General features: G+C 40.2%; 1 protein-coding gene across 6 annotated transcripts in view; it reads left to right on the top strand.

Moving 5' to 3' along the window:
* tns1a (tensin 1a) overlaps positions 1 to 23,997 on the top strand; it is a 243,707-nt gene that overhangs the window by 138,905 nt on the left and 80,805 nt on the right. For 4 of the 6 annotated variants that reach the window (XM_061889475.1, XM_061889474.1, XM_061889472.1 and 1 more), the window contains one exon: positions 23,719 to 23,757. In XM_061889475.1, coding sequence (XP_061745459.1) covers positions 23,719 to 23,757 — 39 coding nt within the window. Of the gene's footprint in view, positions 1 to 12,146; positions 12,440 to 12,924; positions 12,948 to 23,718; positions 23,758 to 23,997 lie in introns of those variants that run through there. The other 2 variants (XM_061889477.1, XM_061889478.1) reach the window with 2 other exon arrangements.

The following is a 23,997-nucleotide window of genomic DNA, read 5'->3' as shown; positions in this document are numbered from 1 at the left end:
TCTTACGGCACTCTGGTGGTGGAAAAACACTGTCTTAAAATGCTAAAAGCAATCCAGTAGATCAATTTACTGTTTTATAAATGTAAGCTTTGTGTTGTTGGTGACAAAGCACGAGTGCATCAAAGTTCAGGACAGTAAATTCCTATTAAGAATATTTACAACTCTTGTGTGAATTATGTGTGCTGTGTCACGCAAATATCACTGCATCTCTCAGTCAGTGCCAACAAATCTGAATCCCTCTAGTTTTTTTTTGCTGTTTTGAAATGACGCTGTGGTAGTTTTCTCTGTGATTGAAGGCGTAGTGGCTTGTGTGGGTGCCGAGGAAGTGGCTGTCTGGATGTTTCCAAAGCGTAGTTGTTCTCCTCTGGCTTGTGTCCTAAAATACTGTTTCTAGATCCTGCAGCAGTTTCTACTTTGCACTGAAAACACATTTATTTGGATAATAAACAAACCCCGTTTCCATATGAGTTGGGGAATTGTGTTGGATGTAAATATAAACAGAATACAATGATTTTGCAAATCATTTTCAACCCATATTCAGTTGAATAGAACAGAATATAATGGACTTTATTGTCATTATATTTGCATATAATGAGATTAAGGACTCTAATTTAAGGTGCGTTAGTGGGAACAAATATGGGGTAGTAAAGGAAAAACTAACAATTGGAATGAACGGTCTACTCTCCAATAAAAATAATAAGCAATCCTGTACATCAGGGGTGCCCATTACGTCGATCGCGATCGACTGGTCGATCTCAGAGGGTGTGTCAGTCGATCTCAAGCCAGGCATTAAAAAATAGACATAAAAATGAGCAATCATCAATCATACCAAGACTTCACTTTCGTCAGTTGTTTGACATTCTCGGCACCCGAGGATCTTGTGAGATGACGCTGGCTGCTGCGAGCTCATATTTAAGAAAAAAATCACTAACAGGGCGGACGCAGAGAAACACATTTTATTTCTAGAGACTCCGTACCTACTGTCAAAACTCTAAAGACCGACTGCACAGTTCCTGTCTTCACCATAAAAGACCTGTTTCATCCTGCCTGTGCTAACAAAATAAGAGTCTCAGAAAACTAGCGTGCAAAAGCTAGCAAGCTACGGAGTTTGATGCCAATGTATTTCTCCCCCGCCCTCAGCGACCGCTTTCTCACTTGCTTGCCCACCCGCACAGTCACTGACGTCACTCACCTGCTGCCAGACATTAAAGGGCCACACACATATGCTACTCTCATAACAAAGTGTTTAAAAACGAGTATGCAAGTTGGACAAATGAGATGCCAAATCCAACCACTTTCATGTGGTATTGGACAGAAAGGAGGACTTTTTTTTTTCCTCCATTTGAAAATGTGGACGTTATCAGCACCACTGTCTAATTCCAATCAATGCAAGTCATCAGAATCAGGTAATACACCAACTTATATTGTCTTCATGAAAGAAAGGAATCTATGTGTGTTAAACATGCTTGTATTATCATTAAACACCATTAACTTGTTAACAAAAATGTCTCTTTCATAAATAAATAAATATAAATTATAAATAGGAATGAGGTAGATCTCCTCGACTTGGTCAATTGAAAAGTAGCTCGCCTGCAGAAAAAGTGTGAGCGCCCCTGCTGTACAATATACAAAACACTATAGAAACACAAAATACCGTACAATATACAGAACAAGACAAGAGTACCGAAGTAATAAATAACAATCAGTGTCGGATGTATTGCACTCGAAGGGTAGTATTGCACAGTAGGGCATTAGGGCAGGATATTGTACAGGGGTGAATTATTATTATTATAAGTTAGAATATGCTACAAAGACAGAATATTTGATATTCAAACTGATAAACATTTTTTTTTTGCAAATAATCATTAACTTTAGAATTTGATGCCAGCAACTCGTGATAAAGAAGTTGGGAAAGGTGGCAATAAATACTGATAAAGTTGAGGAATGCTCATCAAACATTTATTTGGAACATCCCACAGGTGTGCAGGCTAATTGGGAACAGGTGGATGCCATGATTGGGTATAAAAAAAGCTTCCCAAAAAATACTCATTCTTTTAGAAAAAAGGATGGGGCGAGGTACACCCCTTTGTCCACAACTGCGTGAGCAAATAGTCAAACAGTTTAACAACAACGTTTCTCAAAGTGCAATTGCAAGAAATTTAGGGATTTCAACATCTACGGTCCGTAATATCATCGAAAGGTTCAGAGAATCTGGAGAAATCACTCCACGTAAGCGGCAAGGCCGAAAACCAACATTGGATGACCGTGACCTTCGATCCCTCAGACGGCACTGTATCAAAAAACCGACATCAATCTCTAGGATATCACCACATGGGCTCAGGAACACTTCAGAAAACCACTGTCACTAAATACAGTTCGTCGCTACATCTGTAAGTGCAAGTTAAAGCTCTACTATGCAAAGCGAAAGCCATTTATCAACAACATCCAGAAACGCTGCCGGCTTCTCTGGGCCCGAGATCGTCTAAGATGGACGTAAAAAAAGAGTGCGGGTGCTTTCCAGGCGCCCGCCTGCAGTCCAGACCTGTCTCCCATCGAAAATGTGTGGTGCAGTTATGAAGCGTAAAATACGACAGCGGAGACCCCGGACTGTTAAACAACTGAAGCTCTACATAAAACAAGAATGGGAAAGAATTCCACTTTCAAAGCTTCAACAATTAGTTCCCTCAGTTCCCAAACATTTATTGAGTGTTGTTAAAAGAAAAGGTGATGTAAAACAGTGGTGAACATGCCCTTTCCAAACTACTTTGGCACGTGTTGCAGCCATGAAATACTAAGTTATTATTTGCAAAAACAAAAAATAGAAGTTTATGAGTTTGAACATCAAATATCTTGTCTTTGTATTGCAAAAAATTGAATATGGGTTCAAAATTACTTGTAAATCATTGTATTCCGTTTATATTTACATTTAACACAATTTCCCAACTCATATGGAAACGGGGTTTGTATATCCTTGTCTTGCTGCAGTAGTTTCTACTTTGCACATTTATTTGGATAATATACAATATTGACAAAGAGGGCCACAGCGGGGCCACTTTTCCAGCCTGGCACACTTTTTTTTTTTAATGGTAGAAATTCTATAAATAATGCATAAAAGTTCAGCTGTTACCAAACATGTTAAGAGTTCATTTAGCACCAGGAGCTGCCTAAACAGTGTACTTGTTTCTGCCAGCCTGCTAATCACTGTGACGTTGTCTTCAGACATCAGAATTCCCCTTTTTGCGCACATTAGCACGAAGATATTCTTAACAGTGAGTGACAGAATCTGCCAACCAAAATCTATATGCCAGTCCAATTTCATCGGGAATATCTGTGACCTTAAAAAGATGACGTGATTGCCATTAAAAGCCCAAAGTGTTAGCAGGCGTCTTCAACTGAAAATTTGACAGTTTGGACTTTGGTAATTATTACCCTGTCTTGTGTATCATTTCCTATCCTGGTGGTCTTATTTTGCTCATATTCACGTTTTCAATAGACCCGAAATAAATTCTTAAAAGAACCAAACTTCATGAACGTTTTTTTGTGACCAACAAGTATGTGCTCCAATCACTATCACCAAAAAATAAGAGTTGTAGAAATTATTGGAAACTCAAGACAGCCATGACTAGAGATGTCCGATAATATCGGCCGAGAAATGCTTAAAAATGTAATATCTGAAATGATCAGTATCCGTTTCAGAAAGTAAAATATATGATATTTTAAAACACCGCTGTGTACACGGACGTAGGGAGAAGTACAGAGGGCCAATAAACCTTAAAGGCACTGCCCAATCACATAATATCTACGGCTTTTTGCACACACAAGTGAATGCAAGGCATACTTGGTCAACAGCCATACAGGTCACACTGAGGGTGGCCGTGTAAACAACTTTAACACTGTTACAAATATGCGCCACACTGTGAACCCACACCAAACAAGAATGACAAACACATTTCGGGAGAACATCCGCAATGGTAACATAACATAAGCACAACAGAAAAAAAAACAGATCCCCTTGCAGCACTAACTCTTCCAGGACGCTACAATATACACAATATGTTTTTTTGTGACCAACAAGTATGTGCTCTAATCACTCTATCACCAAAAAATCTGAGTTGTAGAAATTATTGGAAATTCAAGACACCCGTGACTAAAGATGTCCGATAATATCAGACTGCCGGTATTATCGGCTGATAAATGCTTTAAAATGTAATATAGGAAATTATCGGTTTCAAGATTATCGGTATCGGTTTCAAAAGTAAAATATATGACCTCTTCAAAACACAGCTGTGTACACGGATGTAGGGAGGTGTACTGAGGGCCAATAAACCTTAAAGGCACTGCCTTTGCGTGCCGGCCCAGTCACATGATATCTACGGCTTTTCGCACACACAAGTGAATGCATGCATACTTGGTCAACAGCCATACAGGTCACACTGAGTGTGGTCGTGTAAACAACTTTAACACTGTTACAAATATGCGCCCACACCAATCAACAATGACAAACACATTTCGGGAGAACATCCGCAACCGTTACACAACATAACGCGAACAAATACCCAGAACTCCTTGCAGCACTAACTCTTCCGGGACGCTACAATATACCCTCCTCCCCCCCTGCTACCCTCCCCACCTCAACCCCGCCGGAGAACATCGGCAAACATAACACAACACAAACAATACCCAGAACCCCTTGCAGCACTAACTCTTCTGGGACGCTTCAATGTACGGACGTAGGGAGAAGTACAGAGGGCCAATAAACCTTAAAGGCACTGCCCAACCACATAATATCTACAGCTTTTCGCACACACAAGTGAATGCAACGCATACTTGGTCAACAGCCATACAGGTCACACTGAGGGTGGTCGTGTAAACAACTTTAACACTGTTAGAAATATGCGCCACACTGTGCACCCACATCAAACAAGAATGACAAACACATTTCGGGAGAATATCTGCAAACCGTAACACAACACAAGCACAACAGAACAAATACCCAGCCCCCCGTGGAGCACTAACTCTTCCGGGACACTACAATATACACCCCATAGCCACCCCCCAAAACTCCGCCCACCTCAACCTCTTCATGCTCTCTCAGGGAGGCATGTTAAAAAAGAAAAAAAAATGCATTTTGTGACTTCAACAGTAAATATGGCAGTGCCATGTTGGCATTTTTTTCCATAACTTGTAAAAGCTGCAAGAGGGTACCAACAAAAGGCGCTCACAGTGGAGGCACCAAACAACACATAGCCTGAACTGTGGTCATAAACAAAAGCACTTACGGTGACGTGAGCAGAGCAGCATGAACTATGAACATGAATAAACAGAGCATGATAATGTCACGAGTAGCAACAATGTCAATGTCGCCCGCCGACTACCTGGCAACTGCAGGCTTAAATGTTCTCTTCCTGATTAGTGACAGGTGCGTCAGTCCAAATGAGTCAGGTGAAACCATTGAGTCGTCATGGTGACAAAACAAACCAGGAAGCGCAAACAGGAACTTAAAGAGTCCAAAAACCAACAGAACATAGCCAAACAAAACATGACCACAGAGCATGACAATATAATAATAAAATAAATATATATATGTATATATATATATATATATATAGCTAGAATTTACTGAAAGTCAAGTATTTCTCACATATGTATATGTATATATATATATATATATCCATCCATCCATTTTCTACCGCTTATTCCCTTTTGGGGGCGCCTATCTCAGCTACAATTGGGCGGAAGGCGGGGTACACCCTGGACAAGTCGCCACCTCATCGCAGTATATATATATATATATATATATATATATATATATATACAAGTATATATATATATATATATATATATATATATATATATATATATATATATATATACTGCGATGAGGTGGCCTTCCGCCCGATTGTAGCAGAGATTGGCAACAGCGCCCCCCACGACCCCAAAGGGGAATAAGGGGTAGAAAATGGATGGATATATATATATATATTTTATATATATATATATATATATATATATATATATATATATATATATATATATATATATATATATATATATATATATATATATATATATATATATAAATATATATATATACATATATATATCTATATATACATATATATATGTAGATATAGATATATATATATATATATATATATATATATGTATATACTGTATATATATGAAATATTTGACTTTCAGTGAATTTTAGCTGTAAATATACTCCTCCCCCTTAAAGGCCTTTAATTTGACGTCTGCCTAACAATATTTGCCATAAAATGCAGTGCAGAAACCCTTTAATATTGCAAGAGGCCCAATTTCAGCCCACAGTCCTGCACAACAAGAGCATTTGTGTGTGAGAGCTAAGATGGATCAGATGAAGTATGGGGTTTTGATAGACATGCCAATGCTCAGCTAGCACTTTAGCATATCAGCTGGGTTGCCGCTGTTTGCCCGCGGCTAAATTCCTGCATCATTGCTAGGATTCAAGTTATGCAGGAACCAGTTGTTGTCAAGCTGGACTCCCGTTGAGAAAGTAAATTAATCCATCTTTGGGGTCTTTTAAGATCTTTTTCATTTAAAATATTACAGTATTCGTCATTGATTTATTAGATGTATACAGGAAGTGACATCAGTGGTAAATGATCACATTTATCATCATGCAACACCTGTCGTTAAAGTATGGGCTCTGCACATGCACATTCTTCCATCTTTTTTTTTATCTATTTCTTCTTTTTTTCTCTCTCTCTTTTGCCAGTTTTGTCTGTTGCTCGAACTTAAAAAACAAAACAGTAAAGCAGGCTTCAAAGGAGGGGATGAGCGGCGCTCAAAAATGTTGGCATGAAAAAGAGCAAAACCATCTGAGCATGAAAATGAAAAAGGTAGAGCAGTAACAGGGGAGAAGTGAAGATGCACACACACACACACACACACACACACACACACACACATGCGTTCTTGTATTTCTTACATTCTTGAGATCTCGGAAAAATGCCTACCTCTTTAGGACCACCCTTTCTAGATATATAAAGATTTGTATTTACAACATTAATAATATAACATACTATGCACATATAATAAAGCTTGTTGTAAAACATTTGTATGAATTTCACAGGAAAAATGTCACAATTTCACAATAAAAACTAAAAATTTTGGCAGTAATATAAGTCGTATTTTTACTCAACGCAAGTTAAAATTTTCCAAGAAAAACTGAACCGTTGTGCAATGTTATGAAAAAAGTTGGAATTTTAGTCAATAACAGTCACAATTTTACAAGAAAAACTGAACCGTTGTGCAATATTATGAAAAAAGTTGGAATTTTACTCAATAACAGTTGCAATTTTACAAGAAAAGCTTAACATTTTGGCAATTCTATGAAAAGAGTCGTAATTTTACTCGAACAAAAGTAACAATGTGATAAGAAAAGTTTTAAAATGTTGGCAATATTATAATAATAATCGGAATTTTACTTGGCAAAATGATGACGAAAGTCATAATTTTACTAAAAAATTTTTATTATTTTACAAGAACTACAAAACAATTGGCAATGTTGTGATACAAGGCAGAGTTTTGTATGACAAATGTCACCATTTTGCATTAAAAAGTAATAACATAAAAAAAAGTAATAGTATTGCAATAGGTGGTGACTTGTCCAGGGTGTACACCGCCTTCCGCCCGATTGTAGCTGAGATAAACACCAGCGCCCCTCGTGACCCCAAGTGTGACAATCATTGGTACTTTGACTTAACTTTAAAGGGAATAAGCGGTAGAAAAATGGATGGATGGTATTACAGCAACAGAAAGAATATGAGAAATTGTTCCCAATTTTATTAGAAAAAAGTCGACACATTGTGAGAAAAAGAGTAGTTTTAGTCATTTTTATTTGTATTTTTTTTGTTTGTAATTAGTTTTTAATCTTTATTATTTACTTCAAGTTATTACAGTATGTCTTTATATACATATTTTTTTGTTTTGCTTCGGTAGAAAAAGACTGCTTTTAGTTGATTTTATTTATTTTTGGAATGTTTTGTTTGTAGTTGTTTTTTAATCTTATACATTTACTTCTAGTTATTACAGTATGTCTCTCTCTCTCTCTTTCTCTCTCTCCCCCTCTCTTTCTCTCTCTCTCTCTCTCTCTCTCTATACATATATATATATATACATATATATATATATATATGTATATATATATATATATATATATATATATATATATATATATATATATATATATTTTTTTTTTTTACAATTAATTTTGGCCAAAGCGGGCACATTTCAATTTCTTACTCACACTTGTTATTACATATGTTGGCCACATGGGGAGCACTTCAATTTTTTAACACACACTTGTTATTTCATATGTTGACCAGAAGGGAAGCACTTTAAAAACCGACACAGAGTCAATTTTAAAAATCCATCCTTTTTGGGACCACCCTAATTTTGATAAATTTTAACACCAGGGGTGCAAACGAGATCTCATTTTTTGTTTTTGTAATGTGCTTTAGGCCGATGACAAACGAGTCACGGACCCCAGATGAAGTGAATTTGTGAATTATATTTATATAGCGCTTTTTCTCTAGTGACTCCAAGCGCTTTACATAGTGAAACCCAATATCTAATTGTTACATTTAAAACAGTGTAGGTGGCACTGGGAGCAGGTGGGTAAAGTGTCTTGCCCAAGGACACAACGGCAGTGACCGGGATGGCGGAAGCGGGGATCGAACCTGCAACCCTCAAATTGCTGGCACGGCCGCTCTACCCTGTTCCGCACTTTGTGCAACCCAGCTGTAGATGCTAACTGTTAATGGCCACTATAGTCTTAGTATTGTAGTCTATTTCTTCATCTTTTGGTCACATATGGGACGCGGGTTGTCTTACGTCAACACCGGAAGTCGTATAATCAGCTGTTCACCCGGCGTTTTTTGGGGGGGATGAATTGGGAAGTTCTTCTTTATCTTGTTTTATCATTTATTGCTGCCTTTGGACCTGTCAATGTTTACGTTTGTATGCTCATTAGATCAACAAAAAATCCTGACTTTGGAGCAATGTTCACATACTAGCATTTGGCTCTCTATTAGATGCAATGGTTTTCTGTATCGTTGCCATGATTTTGGTCCGAACTTGTTTACCGGTCCTCATATGGACGGTACTTTTCCTTGTTGATGTCTCAAGAAGTTGTTAAAGTCCCGCCTCCCCGTTCCTCCCTCACAAACGTGTGTCTGTTACCCCGGTGCAAACATGTCGCTCCAGAGAGGCATCACTGCCCGTCTCCATAGTGACAGCCTTCAGTGCGACTCTGGCAGACAGACCGATTAAAACCGGCTGCTGTTTGATGACTGACACATTTAATTAGGCTGCATGTTGTCGGAGGTCATGAACCTATGGAAAGTATGAGAATGGTATGACATGTTTAAGTATCGATGTGCAAATATTATTGGGCTCTGCATTGTGTGATGCAATGCAATCCCGTATCACTTTATTCTAAAACACCCTCCGGGGACTCCTTTCCAGTCAGGAAGGTGATTGTGAAGAGTGGATGGAGTGGGATTGATCTCATGCCAGCTGCACAACATTCCACTGAGTGCACTACTCCGCCAAAGGCACCATGAGGAAAATTGTTTAAAAAAACAATGTTGACCAGAAGCCCAACAACTCAACGGTTCACGATAATGTAGGGTTGTATGGTATAGCGATATTCGTAAAGTACCACGATACTAATGAATAATATTTGGTACCTCTAAAACAGGGGTCACCAACATTTTTGAAACCAAGAGCTACTTCTTGGGTACTGATTAATGCGAAGGGCTACCAGGTTGATACACACTTAAATAAATTGCCAGAAATAGCCAATTTGCTCAATTTATCTTTAATAAATAAATCTATATATATATAAAAAAAAAGGGTATTTCTGTCTGTTATTCCGTCGTACATTTTTTTTCCTTTGAAGGAAGTTTTTTTGTAGAGAATAAATGAAGAAAAAAACACTTAATTGAACGGTTTAAAAGAGGAGAAAACAGGAAAGAAATAAAAATAAAATTTTGAAACATAGTTTATCTTAAATTTCGACTCTTTAAAATTCAAAATTCAACCGAAAAAAAGAAGAGAAAAAGTAGCTAATTCGAATCTTTTTGAAAAAATTAAAATAGGTTAAAATCCAATCTGCATTTTGTTAGATTATATAACAAATTGGACCAAGCTATATTTCTAACAAAGACAAATCATTATTTCTTCTAGATTTTCCAGAACAAAAATTTTAAAAGAAATTCCAAAAATTTGAAATAAGATTTAAATTTGATTCGGAAGATTTTTCTAGATTTGCCAGAATAATTTTTTTGAATTTAAACCATAATAAGTTTGAAGAAATATTTCACAAATATACAGAGATACGATTTGCAAAAAATGTTCAACCCATATTCAGTTGAATATGCTACAAAGACAACATATTTGATGTTCAAACTGATAAACATTTTTTTTTTGCAAATAATCATTAACTTTAGAATTTGATGCCAGCAACACGTGACAAAGAAGTTGGGAAAGGTGGCAATAAATACTGATAAAGTTGAGGAATGCTCATCAAACACTTATTTGGAACATCCCACAGGTGTGCAGGCTAATTGGGAACAGGTGGGTGCCATGATTGGGTATAAAAACAGCTTCCCAAAAAATGCTCAGTCTTTCACAAGAAAGAATGGGGCGAGGTACACCCCTTTGTCCACAACTGCGTGAATAAATAGTCAAACAGTTTAAGAACAACGTTTCTCAAAGTGCAATTGCAAGAAATGTAGGGATTTCAACATCTACGGTCCGTAAAATCATCAAAAGGTTCAGAGAATCCAGAGAAATCACTCCACATAAGCGGCATGGCCAGAAACCAACATTAAATGACCGTGACCTTCGATCTTTCAGACGGCACTGTATCAAAAACCAACATCGATCTCTAAAGGATATCACCACATGGGCTCAGGAACACTTCAGAAAACCACTGTCACTAAATATAGTTTGTCGCTACATCTGTAAGTGCAAGTTAAAGCTCTACTATGCAAAGCGAAAGCCATTTATCAACAACATCCAATAACGCCGCCAGCTTCTCTGGGCCCGAGATCATCTAAGATGGTCTTAAGCAAAGTGGAAAAGTGTTCTGTGGTCTGACGAGTCCACATTTCAAATTGTTTTTGGAAATAGTTGACATTTTGTCATTCAGACCAAAGGGGAAACGAACCATCCAGACGGTGATCGACGCAAAGTTGAAAAGTCAGCATCTGTGATGGTATGGTGGTGCATTAGTGCCCAAGGCATGGGTAACTTACACATCTGTGAAGGCACCATTAATGCTGAAAGGTACATTCAGGTTTTGGAACAACACATGCTGCCATCAAAGCGCCGTCTTTTTTATGGACGCCCCTGCTTATTTCAGCAAGACAATGCCAATTCACATTCAGCAGGTGTTACAACAGCGTGGCTTCGTAAAAAAAGAGTGCGGGTACTTTCCTGGCCCGCCTGCAGTCCAGATTTGTCTCCCATCGAAAATTTGTGGCGCATTATGAGGCGTAAAATACGACAGCGGAGACCTCGGACTGTTGAACGACTGAAGCTCTACATAAAACAAGAATGGGAAAGAATTCCACTTTCAAAGCTTCAACAATTAGTTTCCTCAGTTCCCAAACGTTTATTGAGTGTTGTTAAAAGAAAATGTGATGTAACACAGTGGTGAACATGCCCTTTCCCAACTACTTTGGCACATGTTGCAGCCATTGAATTATAAGTTAATTATTATTTGCAAAATAATAATATCTTGTCTTTGTAGTGCATTTAATTGAATATGGGTTGGAAAGGATTTGCAAATCATTGTATTCTCTTTTTATTTACCTCTATTTACCCAACTCAAATGGAAACAGGCTTTGTATTTGTGAGCGATCCAGACGTCGCCAATTTTAATGCGGTCTCATGATGCTGTTGACGCGATGAGAGTTATTCTCTCTGCTACATCTCCGCAATGCTGAAGACAGAAGGAGTGCAGACAGGAAAATTAGACAGACGGGTTCTCAGAGAGGCAAGGATGCAGTTACTGTCTCGCTCTGGGCACCAAGCAGCCCGGAGCCGCTTCCTTGGCCTTATATAGTGTGTTTGGACACTACTTGGCAGTCAGAAGAAGAGCCTGAGCCAGAAGCACAAGGAGCGCATCCTGGTCCAGTCGGACGCTGCACACTGTGTTCAGTAGCTCTCTGGCACACGTCCGGGATTACTGCTGGTGTTTTGAGAGCAAAGGCGGGAGCTGTGGCTAGGGAGGAGGGCAAGGGGATATGTATTTGGTGCTCGCTCTCTTGCCCCCGTCCTCGCCTGAGGGGGGTGAGGTCGGTGGGCGTTGTGCAAGCTGTGGAAATGCAGAGGTAGAAACCAGACAGAGCGGGAAAGACAGGGTGAGAGTTACTCCAGCGTCCAGGTAAGCGTTCTTAGAGAGATTACGGCTGGGATTGCATGACTGAATTCTAAGTTTGCTCTAGGTTTGAAGAGAACTGTGGTCTAGGTAAGCGTTCTTAGAGTCCTTAGGGGTGGGATTGCATTATTGAATGCAAAGTTTGGCTCGAAGTTTGAAGAGTGCTGTGGTCTAGGTAAGCATTCTTAGAGTCTTTATGGGTGGGATTGCATGATTGAATGCAAAGTTTTGCTCAAGGTTTGAAGAGTGCTGTGGTCTAGGTAAGCGTTCTTGGAGTCCTTACGGGTGGGATTGCATGATTGAATGCTAAGTTTTGCTCTAGGTTTGAAGAGTGCTGTGGTCTAGGTAAGCGTTCTTGGAGTCCTTATGGGTGGGATTGCATGACTGAATTCTAAGTTTGCTCTAGGTTTGAAGAGTGCTGTGGTCTAGGTAAGCGTTCTTGGAGTCCTTACGGGTGGGATTGCATGATGGAATGCTAAGTTTTGCTCTAGGTTTGAAGAGTGCTGTGGTCTAGGTAAGCGTTCTTAGAATTCTTACGGGTGGGATTGCATGATTGAATGCTAAGTTTTGCTCGAGGTTTGAAGAGTGCTGTGGTCTAGGTAAGCGTTCTTGGAGTCCTTACGGGTGGGATTGCATGATTGAATGCAAAGTTTTGCTCGAGGTTTGAAGTGTGCTGTGGTCTAGGTAAGCGTTCTTGGAGTCCTTACGGGTGGGATTGCATGATTAAATGCAAAGTTTTGCTCTAGGTTTGAAGAGTGCTGTGGTCTAGGTAAGCGTTCTTAGAGTCCTTATGGGTGGGATTGCATGATTGAATGCAAAGTTTTGCTCTAGGTCTGAAGAGTGCTGTGGTCTAGGTAAGCGTTCTTGGAGTCCTTACGGGTGGGATTGCATATTTGAATGCTAAGTTTTGCTCTAGGTTTGAAGAGTGCTGTGGTCCAGGTAAGCGTTCTTAGAGTCCTTAGGGGTGGGATTGCATGACTGAATTTTAAGTTTTGCCCTAGTTTTGAAGAGTGCTGTGGTCTAGGTAAGCGTTCTTAGAATCCTTACGGGTGGGATTGCATGATTGAATGCTAAGTTTTGCTCTAGGTTTGAAGTGTGCTGTGGTCCAGGTAAGCGTTCTTAGAGTCCTTACGGGTGGGATTGCATGACTGAATTTTAAGTTTTGCTCAAGGTTTGAAGAGAACTGTGGTCTAGGTAAGCGTTCTTAGAGTCCTTATGGGTGGGATTGCATGATTGAATGCTAAGTTTTGCTCAAGGTTTGAAAAGTGCTGTGGTCTAGGTAAGCGTTCTTAGAATCCTTACGGGTGGGATTGCATGATTGAATGCTAAGTTTTGCTCGAGGTTTGAAGAGTGCTGTGGTCTAGGTAATCGTTCTTAGAGTCCTTACGGGTGGGATTGCATGATTGAATGCAAAGTTTTGCTCGAGGTTTGAAGTGTGCTGTGGTCTAGGTAAGCGTTCTTAGAATCCTTACGGGTGGGATTGCATGATTGAATGCAAAGTTTTGCTCGAGGTTTGAAGAGTGCTGCGGTCTAGGTAAGCGTTCTTGGAGTCCTTACGGGTGGGATTGCATGATTGAATGCAAAGTTTTGCTTGAGGTTTGAAGAGTGCTGTGGTCTAGGTAAGCGTTCTTAGAGTCCTTATGGGTGGGATTGCATGATTGAATGCTAAGTTTTGCTCGAGGTTTGACGTGTGCTGTTGGGTTTCCTGTTCTTTTGACGTTGAACTGAATCTGAACAAGAAAGCTATGGTCAACCCAAAGCTCGGCAACATCCTGACAACTGTCATTTTTTTTATTTCATAGTTTTAGTCCCAGTTTCCCCCCTCTCCTTCAGTCCTGAGAACACTGATGTGTGCAATTACTCGCCTTTGACCTTTCGGCCAGCACAAGAGCAGCAGTCAAACATGAGTGGTCGAGAGGTCACGAGGCTTGTGTGCCCTGCCTCTCACTTAGCGGGCTAGACAACGAAAAAGGAATGCAGTTTTACCGCGCTGGTACTCGGTACTGCAAAGCCTGCCGGTGTTCTACATTTGCTGAAGGACCTCTAGAGAAAACTTGCCACCTTTTCTCACCTTGCCCGTAATAAGAGAGTCATGTCTCCCTGGTGCATTGTAATGTGAAGACATATGCTCATAGAACAGCTGTTTGTCTTCTCTTATAGACCCGGGTTCCCCTCGGGGAAGGTTACATGTTTGGCCATTAGAGAACATCCCCAAGAGAAATGTGGAAGAATGGCTTCAAATCATGTGCTTTAAACGGTCTAAATGTTCAACGAGCGCAGCATCCTAAAGGTCGCGGTTAGGATGGTGTTTATCGTGAAAGCATTCCATGACAAATAAGCGGTTAACAGGGTTTGCCAGAAATCGATTTGTTTATGGAATTGGGCTGCAAAGAATCCTTACGTTCGAATCCTTGTTTGACTGAGCTTTTAGTGGTCTATTGAGGATTAAACAAACCCCGTTTCCATATGAGTTAGAAAATTGTGTTAGATGTAAATAGAAACAGAATACAATGATTTGCAAATCATTTTCAACACATATTCAATTGAATGCACTACAAAGACAAGATATTTGATGTTCAAACTCATAAACTTTATTTAATTTTTTTGAAAGTAATAATTAACTAACAATTTTCTGGCTGCAACAAGTTTCAAAGTAGTTGGGAAAGGGCATGTTCACCACTGTGTTACATCACATTTTCTTTTAACAACACTCAATAAATGTTTGGGAACTGAGGAAAATAATTGTTGAAGCTTTGAAAGTGGAATTCTTTCCCATTCTTGTTTTATGTAGAGCTTCAGTCGTTCAACAGTCCGGGGTCCCCGCTGTCGTATTTTACGCTTCATAATGCGCCTCACATTTTTGATGGGAGACAAATCCGAACTGCAGGCGGGACAGGAAAGTACCCGCACCTTTTTTTACAAAGCCACGCCGTTGTAACACGTGCTGAATGTGGCTTGGAATTGTCTTGCTGAAATAAGCAGGGGCGTCCATGAAAAAGACGGCGCTTAGATGGCAGCAAACGCTGTATGTAGCTTTCAGCATTAATGGTGCCTTCACAGATGTGTAAGTTACCCATGCCTTGGGCACTAATGCACCCCCATACCATCACAGATGCTGGCTTTTGAACTTTGCGTCGATAACAGTCTGGATGGTTCGCTTCCCCTTTGGTCCAGATGACACGATGTCGAATATTTCCAAAAACAATTTGAAATGTGGACTTGTCAGACCACAGAACACTTTTCCCTTTGCATCAGTCCATCTTAGATGATCTCGGGCCCAGAGAAGCCGGCAGCGTTTCTGGATGTTGTTGATAAATGGCTTTTGCTTTATATAGTGAAGCTTTAACTTGCACTTACAGATGGAGCGACAAACTTTATTTAGTGACATTGGTTTTTTGAAGTGTTCCTGAGCCCATGTGGTGATATCCTTTAGAAATTGATGTCGGTTTTTGATACAGTGCTGTCCGAGGGATCGAAGGTCACGGTCATTCTATGTTGTTTTCCAGCCATGCCGCTTACGTGGAGTGATTTCTCCAGATTCTCTGAACCTTTTGATGATACTATGGACCGTAGATGTGGAAATCCTTAAATTTCTTGTAATTGCACTTTGTGAAACGTTGTTCTTAAACTTTTTGACTATTTGCTCAAGCAGTTGTGGACAAAGGGGTGTACCACGCCCCATCCTTTTTTGTGAAAGCATTTTTCGGGAAGCTGTTACCCAATCATGGCACCCACCTGTTCCCAATTAGCCTGCACACCTGTGGGATGTTCCAAATAAGTGTTTGATGAGCATTCGTTAACTTTATCAATATTTATTGCCACTATTCCCAACTTCTTTGTCACGTGTTGCTGGCATCGAATTCTAAAGTTAATGATTATTTGAAAAAAATAAATAAATGTTTATCAGTTTGAACATCAAATATGTTGTCTTTGTAACATATTCAACTGAATATGGGTTCAAAAGGATTTACAAATCATTGTATTCCGTTTATATTTACATCTAACACAATTTCCCAACTCATATGGAAACGGGGTTTGTACAACATCATTCCGGGTCTATTAAGTATGTTTCCCACAAGTAAGACCCTAAAGTCTCGAACATCAGCACAGCTTTGGTTTGAAAAAAAAAAAATGCTCTTAATGTTGGATCTTCCCCACTACTGACAGCCTGATTAAATGACCCAGCGTTTATGACAGCAAGGAACCCCACTGCGGCCTTTTCGATTGGAAGGTTTCCTGTCTGTGTCCGAAGCCGACCACAATTGCACATCTGATCTTCATCAGTTCCTCATTCAAAGGTCTATTTTGAAGCGGCGTAAGTGATTGGCTCGCTCGTTTCTGGCTGTGGCCTGACCGTGATCCAATAGCTACTTTCCCACTCATCCATGGTCCTCGGGCTCTTGTGCGTCTGCATTACCAAGTTCCCTGTGGACCACAAAGCCATCACACAACTGTGGCGGTTGGGATGTGAACTCTAGTCTGTAGAATGGTTTCTTGCAAGCCATCACAGTCCAATGCACCATATTGTAGAAAACCCATAAGATTAGCAATGGGCGATACAGCCTAAAATCTATATCACGATCTATATAGCAGCCTCCTGTGATAAACCTTGTCAAATGACATGAAAGCATGTGTTAATCACAAAGAGTATTATTTAGGCTTAGGTCAGGCTAATTACAAAAATAAATATGCATCAAATAAACTGCGAAAGAAGGAACTCTATGGTTAAAAAACAGTGCATTATATCATTTATACCGCACAACCCTACATTGGATCATTTGAAGACGAAACGTAACTTCCGATCAACCTTTTCTTGGGAAAATAATATGAATACGTCTCTCAAGGTGTCCATGCTAAGTTTATATTCTTACTTACAGGAAAAGCCTGCAGACATTTCAGGGGATTTTTTTTAACCAATGTTGCAATGTTACCCACAAAATGTTGATACTTGTGATTTATGAGATGTCTGCACTGTTATGGTTTAAACAGGGGAGATGACGGCAGACTGACCCTGGTGGGTGTTATGTCCAAAGATGTATTTTATATATATATGTATTAACCAAATATATATATATATATATATATATATATATATATATAATCAAGCAATATAAAATAAAATAAGGAAATGGAGTGTGGACGAGATCCAAAAGTGTATGTGGTGTGAGGCTACGGTATGTGTGTGATTAGCTAAGGTGTGTATTACCAAATGTTGTGGAGAGCAAAATAACACGGAAGTCCGTAGTGCAGGAGCGAAGAGAAAAGATCCGTGTCTAAGCGGGGGGAAGTCAAGGATTGAGGGAGGCAGTCAGAGTCCAGAGGGAGATCCAGGGAAAAAAGGTGAGATGCACAGCTCACCTTAAAGACGACGGAGGGTACTGCGGGGATGACACAAGAAAACACGGATGGGCAAACACAGCGAGAGCAGGATGACATGAAGAAGGACGTGGTTTACTGTACTCGAACAGAAGGCTATACTCCGGCGAGCGATCGCAGGTTGTCCAGGCTTAAGAAGGCAGATCGCTCATCAAGGACAGGGGGGTTGATTGCTGGAAAATGATTGCACGTGGTGGCTGCTGCAGGGCGCGTCCTTGGATATATGCGGCCGTGGGCGTGTCCCGAGGAACGCACAGACGGATGAGCGCCGTTGGCAGGAGTCTGAGCCGTAACATGCACGGTTCTTTCAAGTCAACCCTCGCCTCTTCACTTCGATGCTAAGCCCATCTGGGTGCATCGGTGACGCATGTCGTCCATGCTTTGGCTGTTCTTCTACTTCCCCTTGATTTAACACCTTGCTGAAGGTTCAACAGAACACGCAGGAAAACCATAACCCGCTAAAAACGTCAAACCAGAGAACCAGAGAGGAACAAGCTCTCCACTGTCGTTGCGCTGCATGGATTTGTCCTCCCTCCAAGGAAAACAGAGCGGCGGCGATGTTTAAATCCCTGCAAAGAGGCTTTGTGAGCTTCAGTCCTTATTTGGCCACCACTTAGAGAGCGTGGAATTCACTTTCTCAGGCAAGCTGCCATCGTTGTGGCAGCGGCTCCTGTGGGGGCAGCAGGATTGTTTAGGGGACTGTGACTGTGGTCTCGCTTCAGTGGCAGCTCTGCATTTCCGAGATAATATATGTTTCCTCCATCAGTTGAGTCGGGAGAAGATGAACTTGGGGTTGAAAGTTGAAGGACAACTATACTGGGAGGGAGTAGAGAAAAATATGTGTGGGTCTAAATCGGGGGTCAGCAACCCGCAGCTCTTTAGTGACCATTAGTGGACCATTTTTTTTAAAAAAGATTGAAAATGGAAAAAGATGGGGGGGAATTTTTTTGGGGGTTTTAGTATGTTTTTTGTTTGAGGAAAAACCCGACACAAACCATCCCGATTGTTAAAAAGCCCACTGTTTAAACCAGGAGTCTCAGACAGGAGGCCCGCGAGACATTACTTTACGGCCCCCACCTTAATATGAAAGTTTAATATTAGTGCGGCCTGCAAGTTTTATATGAATGGCGCTTGACTGCGTTGTGTTATTTGATTCCAAATTGGCTCAACGTTCTGGGTTGCCTACCCCTGCATTAGTGGAAAAGCGGAAAAATGAGTGAAAGTGACAGAGACGTTGTCCTGGAGACAAGGGTTTTCGTGCGTGCCTGGCTGCAGTCACACCGCGACACCTGTCCGTCAATAATAACAGTCCATAGTGAGAGTCATGTCCATAGTGGATCTAACATAATAGTGAGAGTCCAGTCCATAGTGGATCTAACATAATAGTGAGAGTCCAGTCCATAGTGGATCTAACATAATAGTGAAAGTCCAGTCCATAGAGGATCTAACATAATAGTGAGAGTCCAGTTCATAGTGGATCTAACATGATAGTGAGAGTCCAGTCCATAGTGGATCTAACATAATAGTGAGAGTCCAGTCCATAGGGGATCTAACTTAATAGTGAGAGTCCAGTCCATAGTGGATCTAACATAATAGTGAAAGTCCAGTCCATAGAGGATCTAACATAATAGTGAGAGTCCAGTTCATAGTGGATCTAACATGATAGTGAGAGTCCAGTCCATAGTGGATCTAACATAATAGTGAGAGTCCAGTCCATAGGGGATCTAACTTAATAGTGAGAGTCCAGTCCATAGTGGATCTAACATAATAGTGAGAGTCCAGTCCATAGTAGATCTAACATAATAGTGAGAGTCCAGTCCATAGTGGATCTATCATAATAGTGAGAGTCCAGTCCATAGTGGATCTAACATAATAGTGAGAGTCCAGTCCATAGAGGATCTAACATAATAGTGAGAGTCCAGTTCATAGTGGATCTAACATGATAGTGAGTGTCCAGTCCACAGTGGATCTAACATAATAGTGAGAGTCCAGTCCATAGGGGATCTAACTTAATAGTGAGAGTCCAGTCCATAGTGGATCTAACTTAATAGTGAGAGTCCAGTCCATAGTGGATCTAATATAATAGTGAGAGTCCAGTCCATAGTGGATCTAACATAATAGTGAGAAGTCCAGTCCATAGTGAATCAAACATAATAGTGAGAGTCCAGTTCATAGTGGATCTAACATGATAGTGAGGATCCAGTACATAGTGGATCTAACATAATAGTGAGAGTCCAGTCCATAGGGGATCTAACTTAATAGTGAGAGTCCAGTCCATAGGGGCTCTAACATAATAGTGAGAGTCCAGTCCATAGTGGATCCATCATAATAGTGAGAGTCCAGTCCATAGTGGATCTAACATAATAGTGAGAGTCCAGTCCATAGTGGCTCTAACATAATAGTGAGAGTCCAGTCCATAGTGGATCTAACATAATAGTGAGAGTCCAGTTCATAGTGGATCTAACATGATAGTGAGAGTCCAGTCCATAGTGGATCTAACATAATAGTGAGAGTCCAGTCCATAGGGGATCTAACTTAATAGTGAGAGTCCAGTCCATAGTGGATCTAATATAATAGTGAGAGTCCAGTCCATAGTGGATCGAACATAATAGTGAGAAGTCCAGTCCATAGTACATGCAAATATAAATTAAATTTTAAAAAAGCAGAGGACATAAGTAAAGGAAATTAAATAGAAGAATAGAATAGAAAGTACTTTATTGATCCCTGAGCTCAAATATAACTACAAACGACAATAATGATGCAATATGTACACACAACTAGCCTAAATAGCATGTTTGCATCAATTAGCTTGCAGTCATGGATTGACCAAATATGCCAGATAAGCACTTGAGCAAATCAATAAAAATAAACAAAGTTTGCCTTTTTTTGCATTCACGCACAGCATACAACGTTTGGTGGACAAAATGAGACAAATAAAGAGTGGCATAAAACACGTCTTTCTAGTGGCAGCATCGGAGAAAGTTGTACCTGCAAACAAATTACGATGAGTTCAAGGATCGGTAAAATTAGTAGGGCAAAACTGCGCTCGCCAAATACTCTCATCAGTGAAACATGTTTTACATAAACCAGGGGTGTCCAAAGGGCGGCCCGGGGGCCATTTGTGGTCCGCAGGTCACTTTTTAACGGCCCAGTTTAAAAGTACGATTGAAAAAAATAAATAAAACATAAAAAGTGTAATGAAGGAGCAAACAGGTGGAATGTAACAATAAAATGTTGCAATGTTTACCCGAATAACACAAAGTTGCCATGCAGGCTGTTTATTATTATTTTTTTTTAATAATAATGAATCAAAATCTAGGTCATTATGAATTATTGACCTATTCAAGGTTTAAAAAAAAAACACATTAAATATTCCACCTTGAGATATTTTTGGGGGGAAATTTTGCACGTTTTGTGTTTCCCATATATAAACAACAATACAACTTGTAATTGAAAGATGATTATTGTGTTAAAAGTAAACAGTAAAAAGATATATATGATTTATGTTTTTAAACACTTCAAAGAGTAGGACCCTTTTTGATCCCAATAATTTAAATGTGATTTGTTTTTAGGTGTCATTGCTCAAAAATATAAAAAAAATAAAATCAATGATCTTATGAGTAATTGACCTTTTTAAGGCTCCAAATCTTATATAATCTCAAATATTCCACTTAAAATTTTTATTGGGTGAAAATATTGCATGTTTAGTGTTTTTTCCATAAAAAACTGGATTTTCTTTGACAAAAAGAGCATACAACTTAAATCTTTACAAATGTTATATTGACAGAATGACCTACTGTTGATCTAGAGATTTAAAACTTGAAAAATGATACAAATTATAATATTGAATAATGACACATTTTTTTGACCAAAATCCTATGGGGACTGAGTGGAGGCCTAAATGTATATTTTTTTGTATTGGTTTTTAAAATAAAAAAAATACCAAAATAGCCCCTGCTTGCTTTGATTTTTCAATGTGCGGCCCTCAGTGGAAAAAGTTTGGACACCCCTGACATAAACAGTGGGGTTTCTAACAACTATGAAGGTTTGTGTCATGTTTGTCCTCCTACAGAAAATATATTAAAACCATTTTCACACATCTCTGAAATAGGTCCAGTGAGCCACCAGGGCGGCGCTACAGAGCCGTGTGTTGCTGAACCCCTGGGTTAGACAAACAAACTCAATCCCGAGACACAGGTGGGGACTGCAAAAACCCTGCGAAGCTTGTATTAGTCAGCTCCCCACCATAGTCACCATATAAGGATGTAGTTGGGATAGATGCAGTAAGGAATGTTAACAACCGTGAAAGTCTGTCATCAGGCCTCTCTGGAGTCTCTTTATCATCATCTCAGACGCATTTTGACCTTTGGATCAGTCCTTGCAGGACTTTCAGACCTGTCATATGCTGCGGCCCTCGTGGAAATAAAATGTGACGCAGCTACTGGGCATCGACGTATGAATGTCAGCCGCCGCCGCGGGAAGTGAAACAAAGAGCACGTTTTAGCATGGAAGCAAAATGGCGACTTTTCTTGTTCAAGACCTCAACATGAGCCGTGGCAGCGACGTCCTACGGCTCCGTTTCCTGTACTGTGGGGCAAAAAAGTATTTAGTCAGCCACCGATGGTGCAAGTTCTCCCACTTAAAATGATGACAGAGGTCTGTCATTTTCATCATAGGTACACATCAACTGTGAGAGACAGAATGTGAAAAAAAAAATCCAGGAATTCACATTGTAGGAATTTTAAAGAATTTTTCTGTAAATTATGGTGGAAAATATGTATTCAAAGCTCTCACTGATGCAAGGAGGTTTTGGCTCAAAATCTCACGATACATGGCCCCATTCATTATTTCCTTAACACGGATCGATCGTCCTGTCCCCTTAGCAGAAAAACAGCCCCAAAGCATGATGTTTCCACCCCCATGCTTTACAGTAGGTACGGTGTTCTTGGGATGCAACTCAGTATTCTTCTTCCTCCAAACACGACAAGTTGAGTTTATACCAAAATGGTCTATTTTGGTTTCATCTGACCACATGGCATTCTCCCAATCCTCTGCTGTATCATCCATGTATCCATTTTGGTATAAACTCAACCTGTTGTGTTTTGGAGGAAGAAGAATACTGAGTTGCATCCCGAGAACACCACACCTACTGTGAAGCGTGGGGGTGGAAACATCATGCTTTGCGGCTGTTTTTCTGCTAAGGGGACAGGACGATTAATCCGTGTTAAGAAAAGAATGAATGGGGCCATGTATCGTGAGATTTTGAGCCAAAACCTCCTTCCATCAGTGAGAGCTTTTAATGGTTGACCAAATACTTATTTTCCACCTTAATTTACAAATAAATTCTTTAAAATTCCTACAACGTCAATTCCTGGATTTTTTTTTTCACATTCTGTCTTTTACAGTTGAAGTGTACCTATGATGAAAATTACAGACCTCTGTCATCATTTTAAGTGGGAGAACTTGCACAATCGGTGGCTGACTAAATTGTTTTTTGCCCCACTGTATGTTGATATGCCCGGCAATAATGGTGCAAAGCTTTTGTTTTCTCGGTGCAAACTAATGATGCCTGCTTCCTTCCCGCCCGCGCCTGCCGGCCTCTGATAGTGCACGTCATCTCGCTGTACACGAACCTGCTGCGGCTCATGTTTATGCGGAAAGTTCCCGCGCTTGCTGGATCCTAATCAGTGATGTGCGGCGGCAGGACAGTCATACAGACTATTAGGAGCCGCGCTTGTCATGGATACTTAGAGCGTGGCCTTCCGACTATTTAAAGATGCAACATCTGAATATGTTCTTGTTATGATCGGGGGGGGGGGGGGGTCGGAATCTTGCGTCTTATTCTCTGCAGGGAGACTCCACACACAACTGGAATAAGCCCCTAACCATTTGTGTTTCTCCTCACCCAGGTCACCACAGCGTGTCAAACAAGCACCAACTATGAGCTGGTGAGTACAGCACGTATTGCATGAATAGCGCCATTAAAGGAAATTCCAGTGACCCTGTGACTTCTAAAATACAATGATCCTTCCCGGAATTGTGGGGAAAGCCGCGAGTAAATACAACACGTCTGTTGCGAGAGGTTGAAGGTCAGGCTTTAAAGCAGGGGTGTCAAACGCCAGGTCGGGCCCGCGGATGTCAGAACGGGGGGTTTTGCAGCTTGCTGAGAAGTTTGTTCTCCCGGGATG

The sequence above is a fragment of the Nerophis ophidion genome, linkage group LG27 (assembly GCF_033978795.1).
Source record: "Nerophis ophidion isolate RoL-2023_Sa linkage group LG27, RoL_Noph_v1.0, whole genome shotgun sequence".
Taxonomy (NCBI): Eukaryota; Metazoa; Chordata; class Actinopteri; order Syngnathiformes; family Syngnathidae; genus Nerophis; species Nerophis ophidion.
Note: the sequence above shows the minus strand (reverse complement) of the source record. Positions and strands in the feature narration are given on the sequence as shown.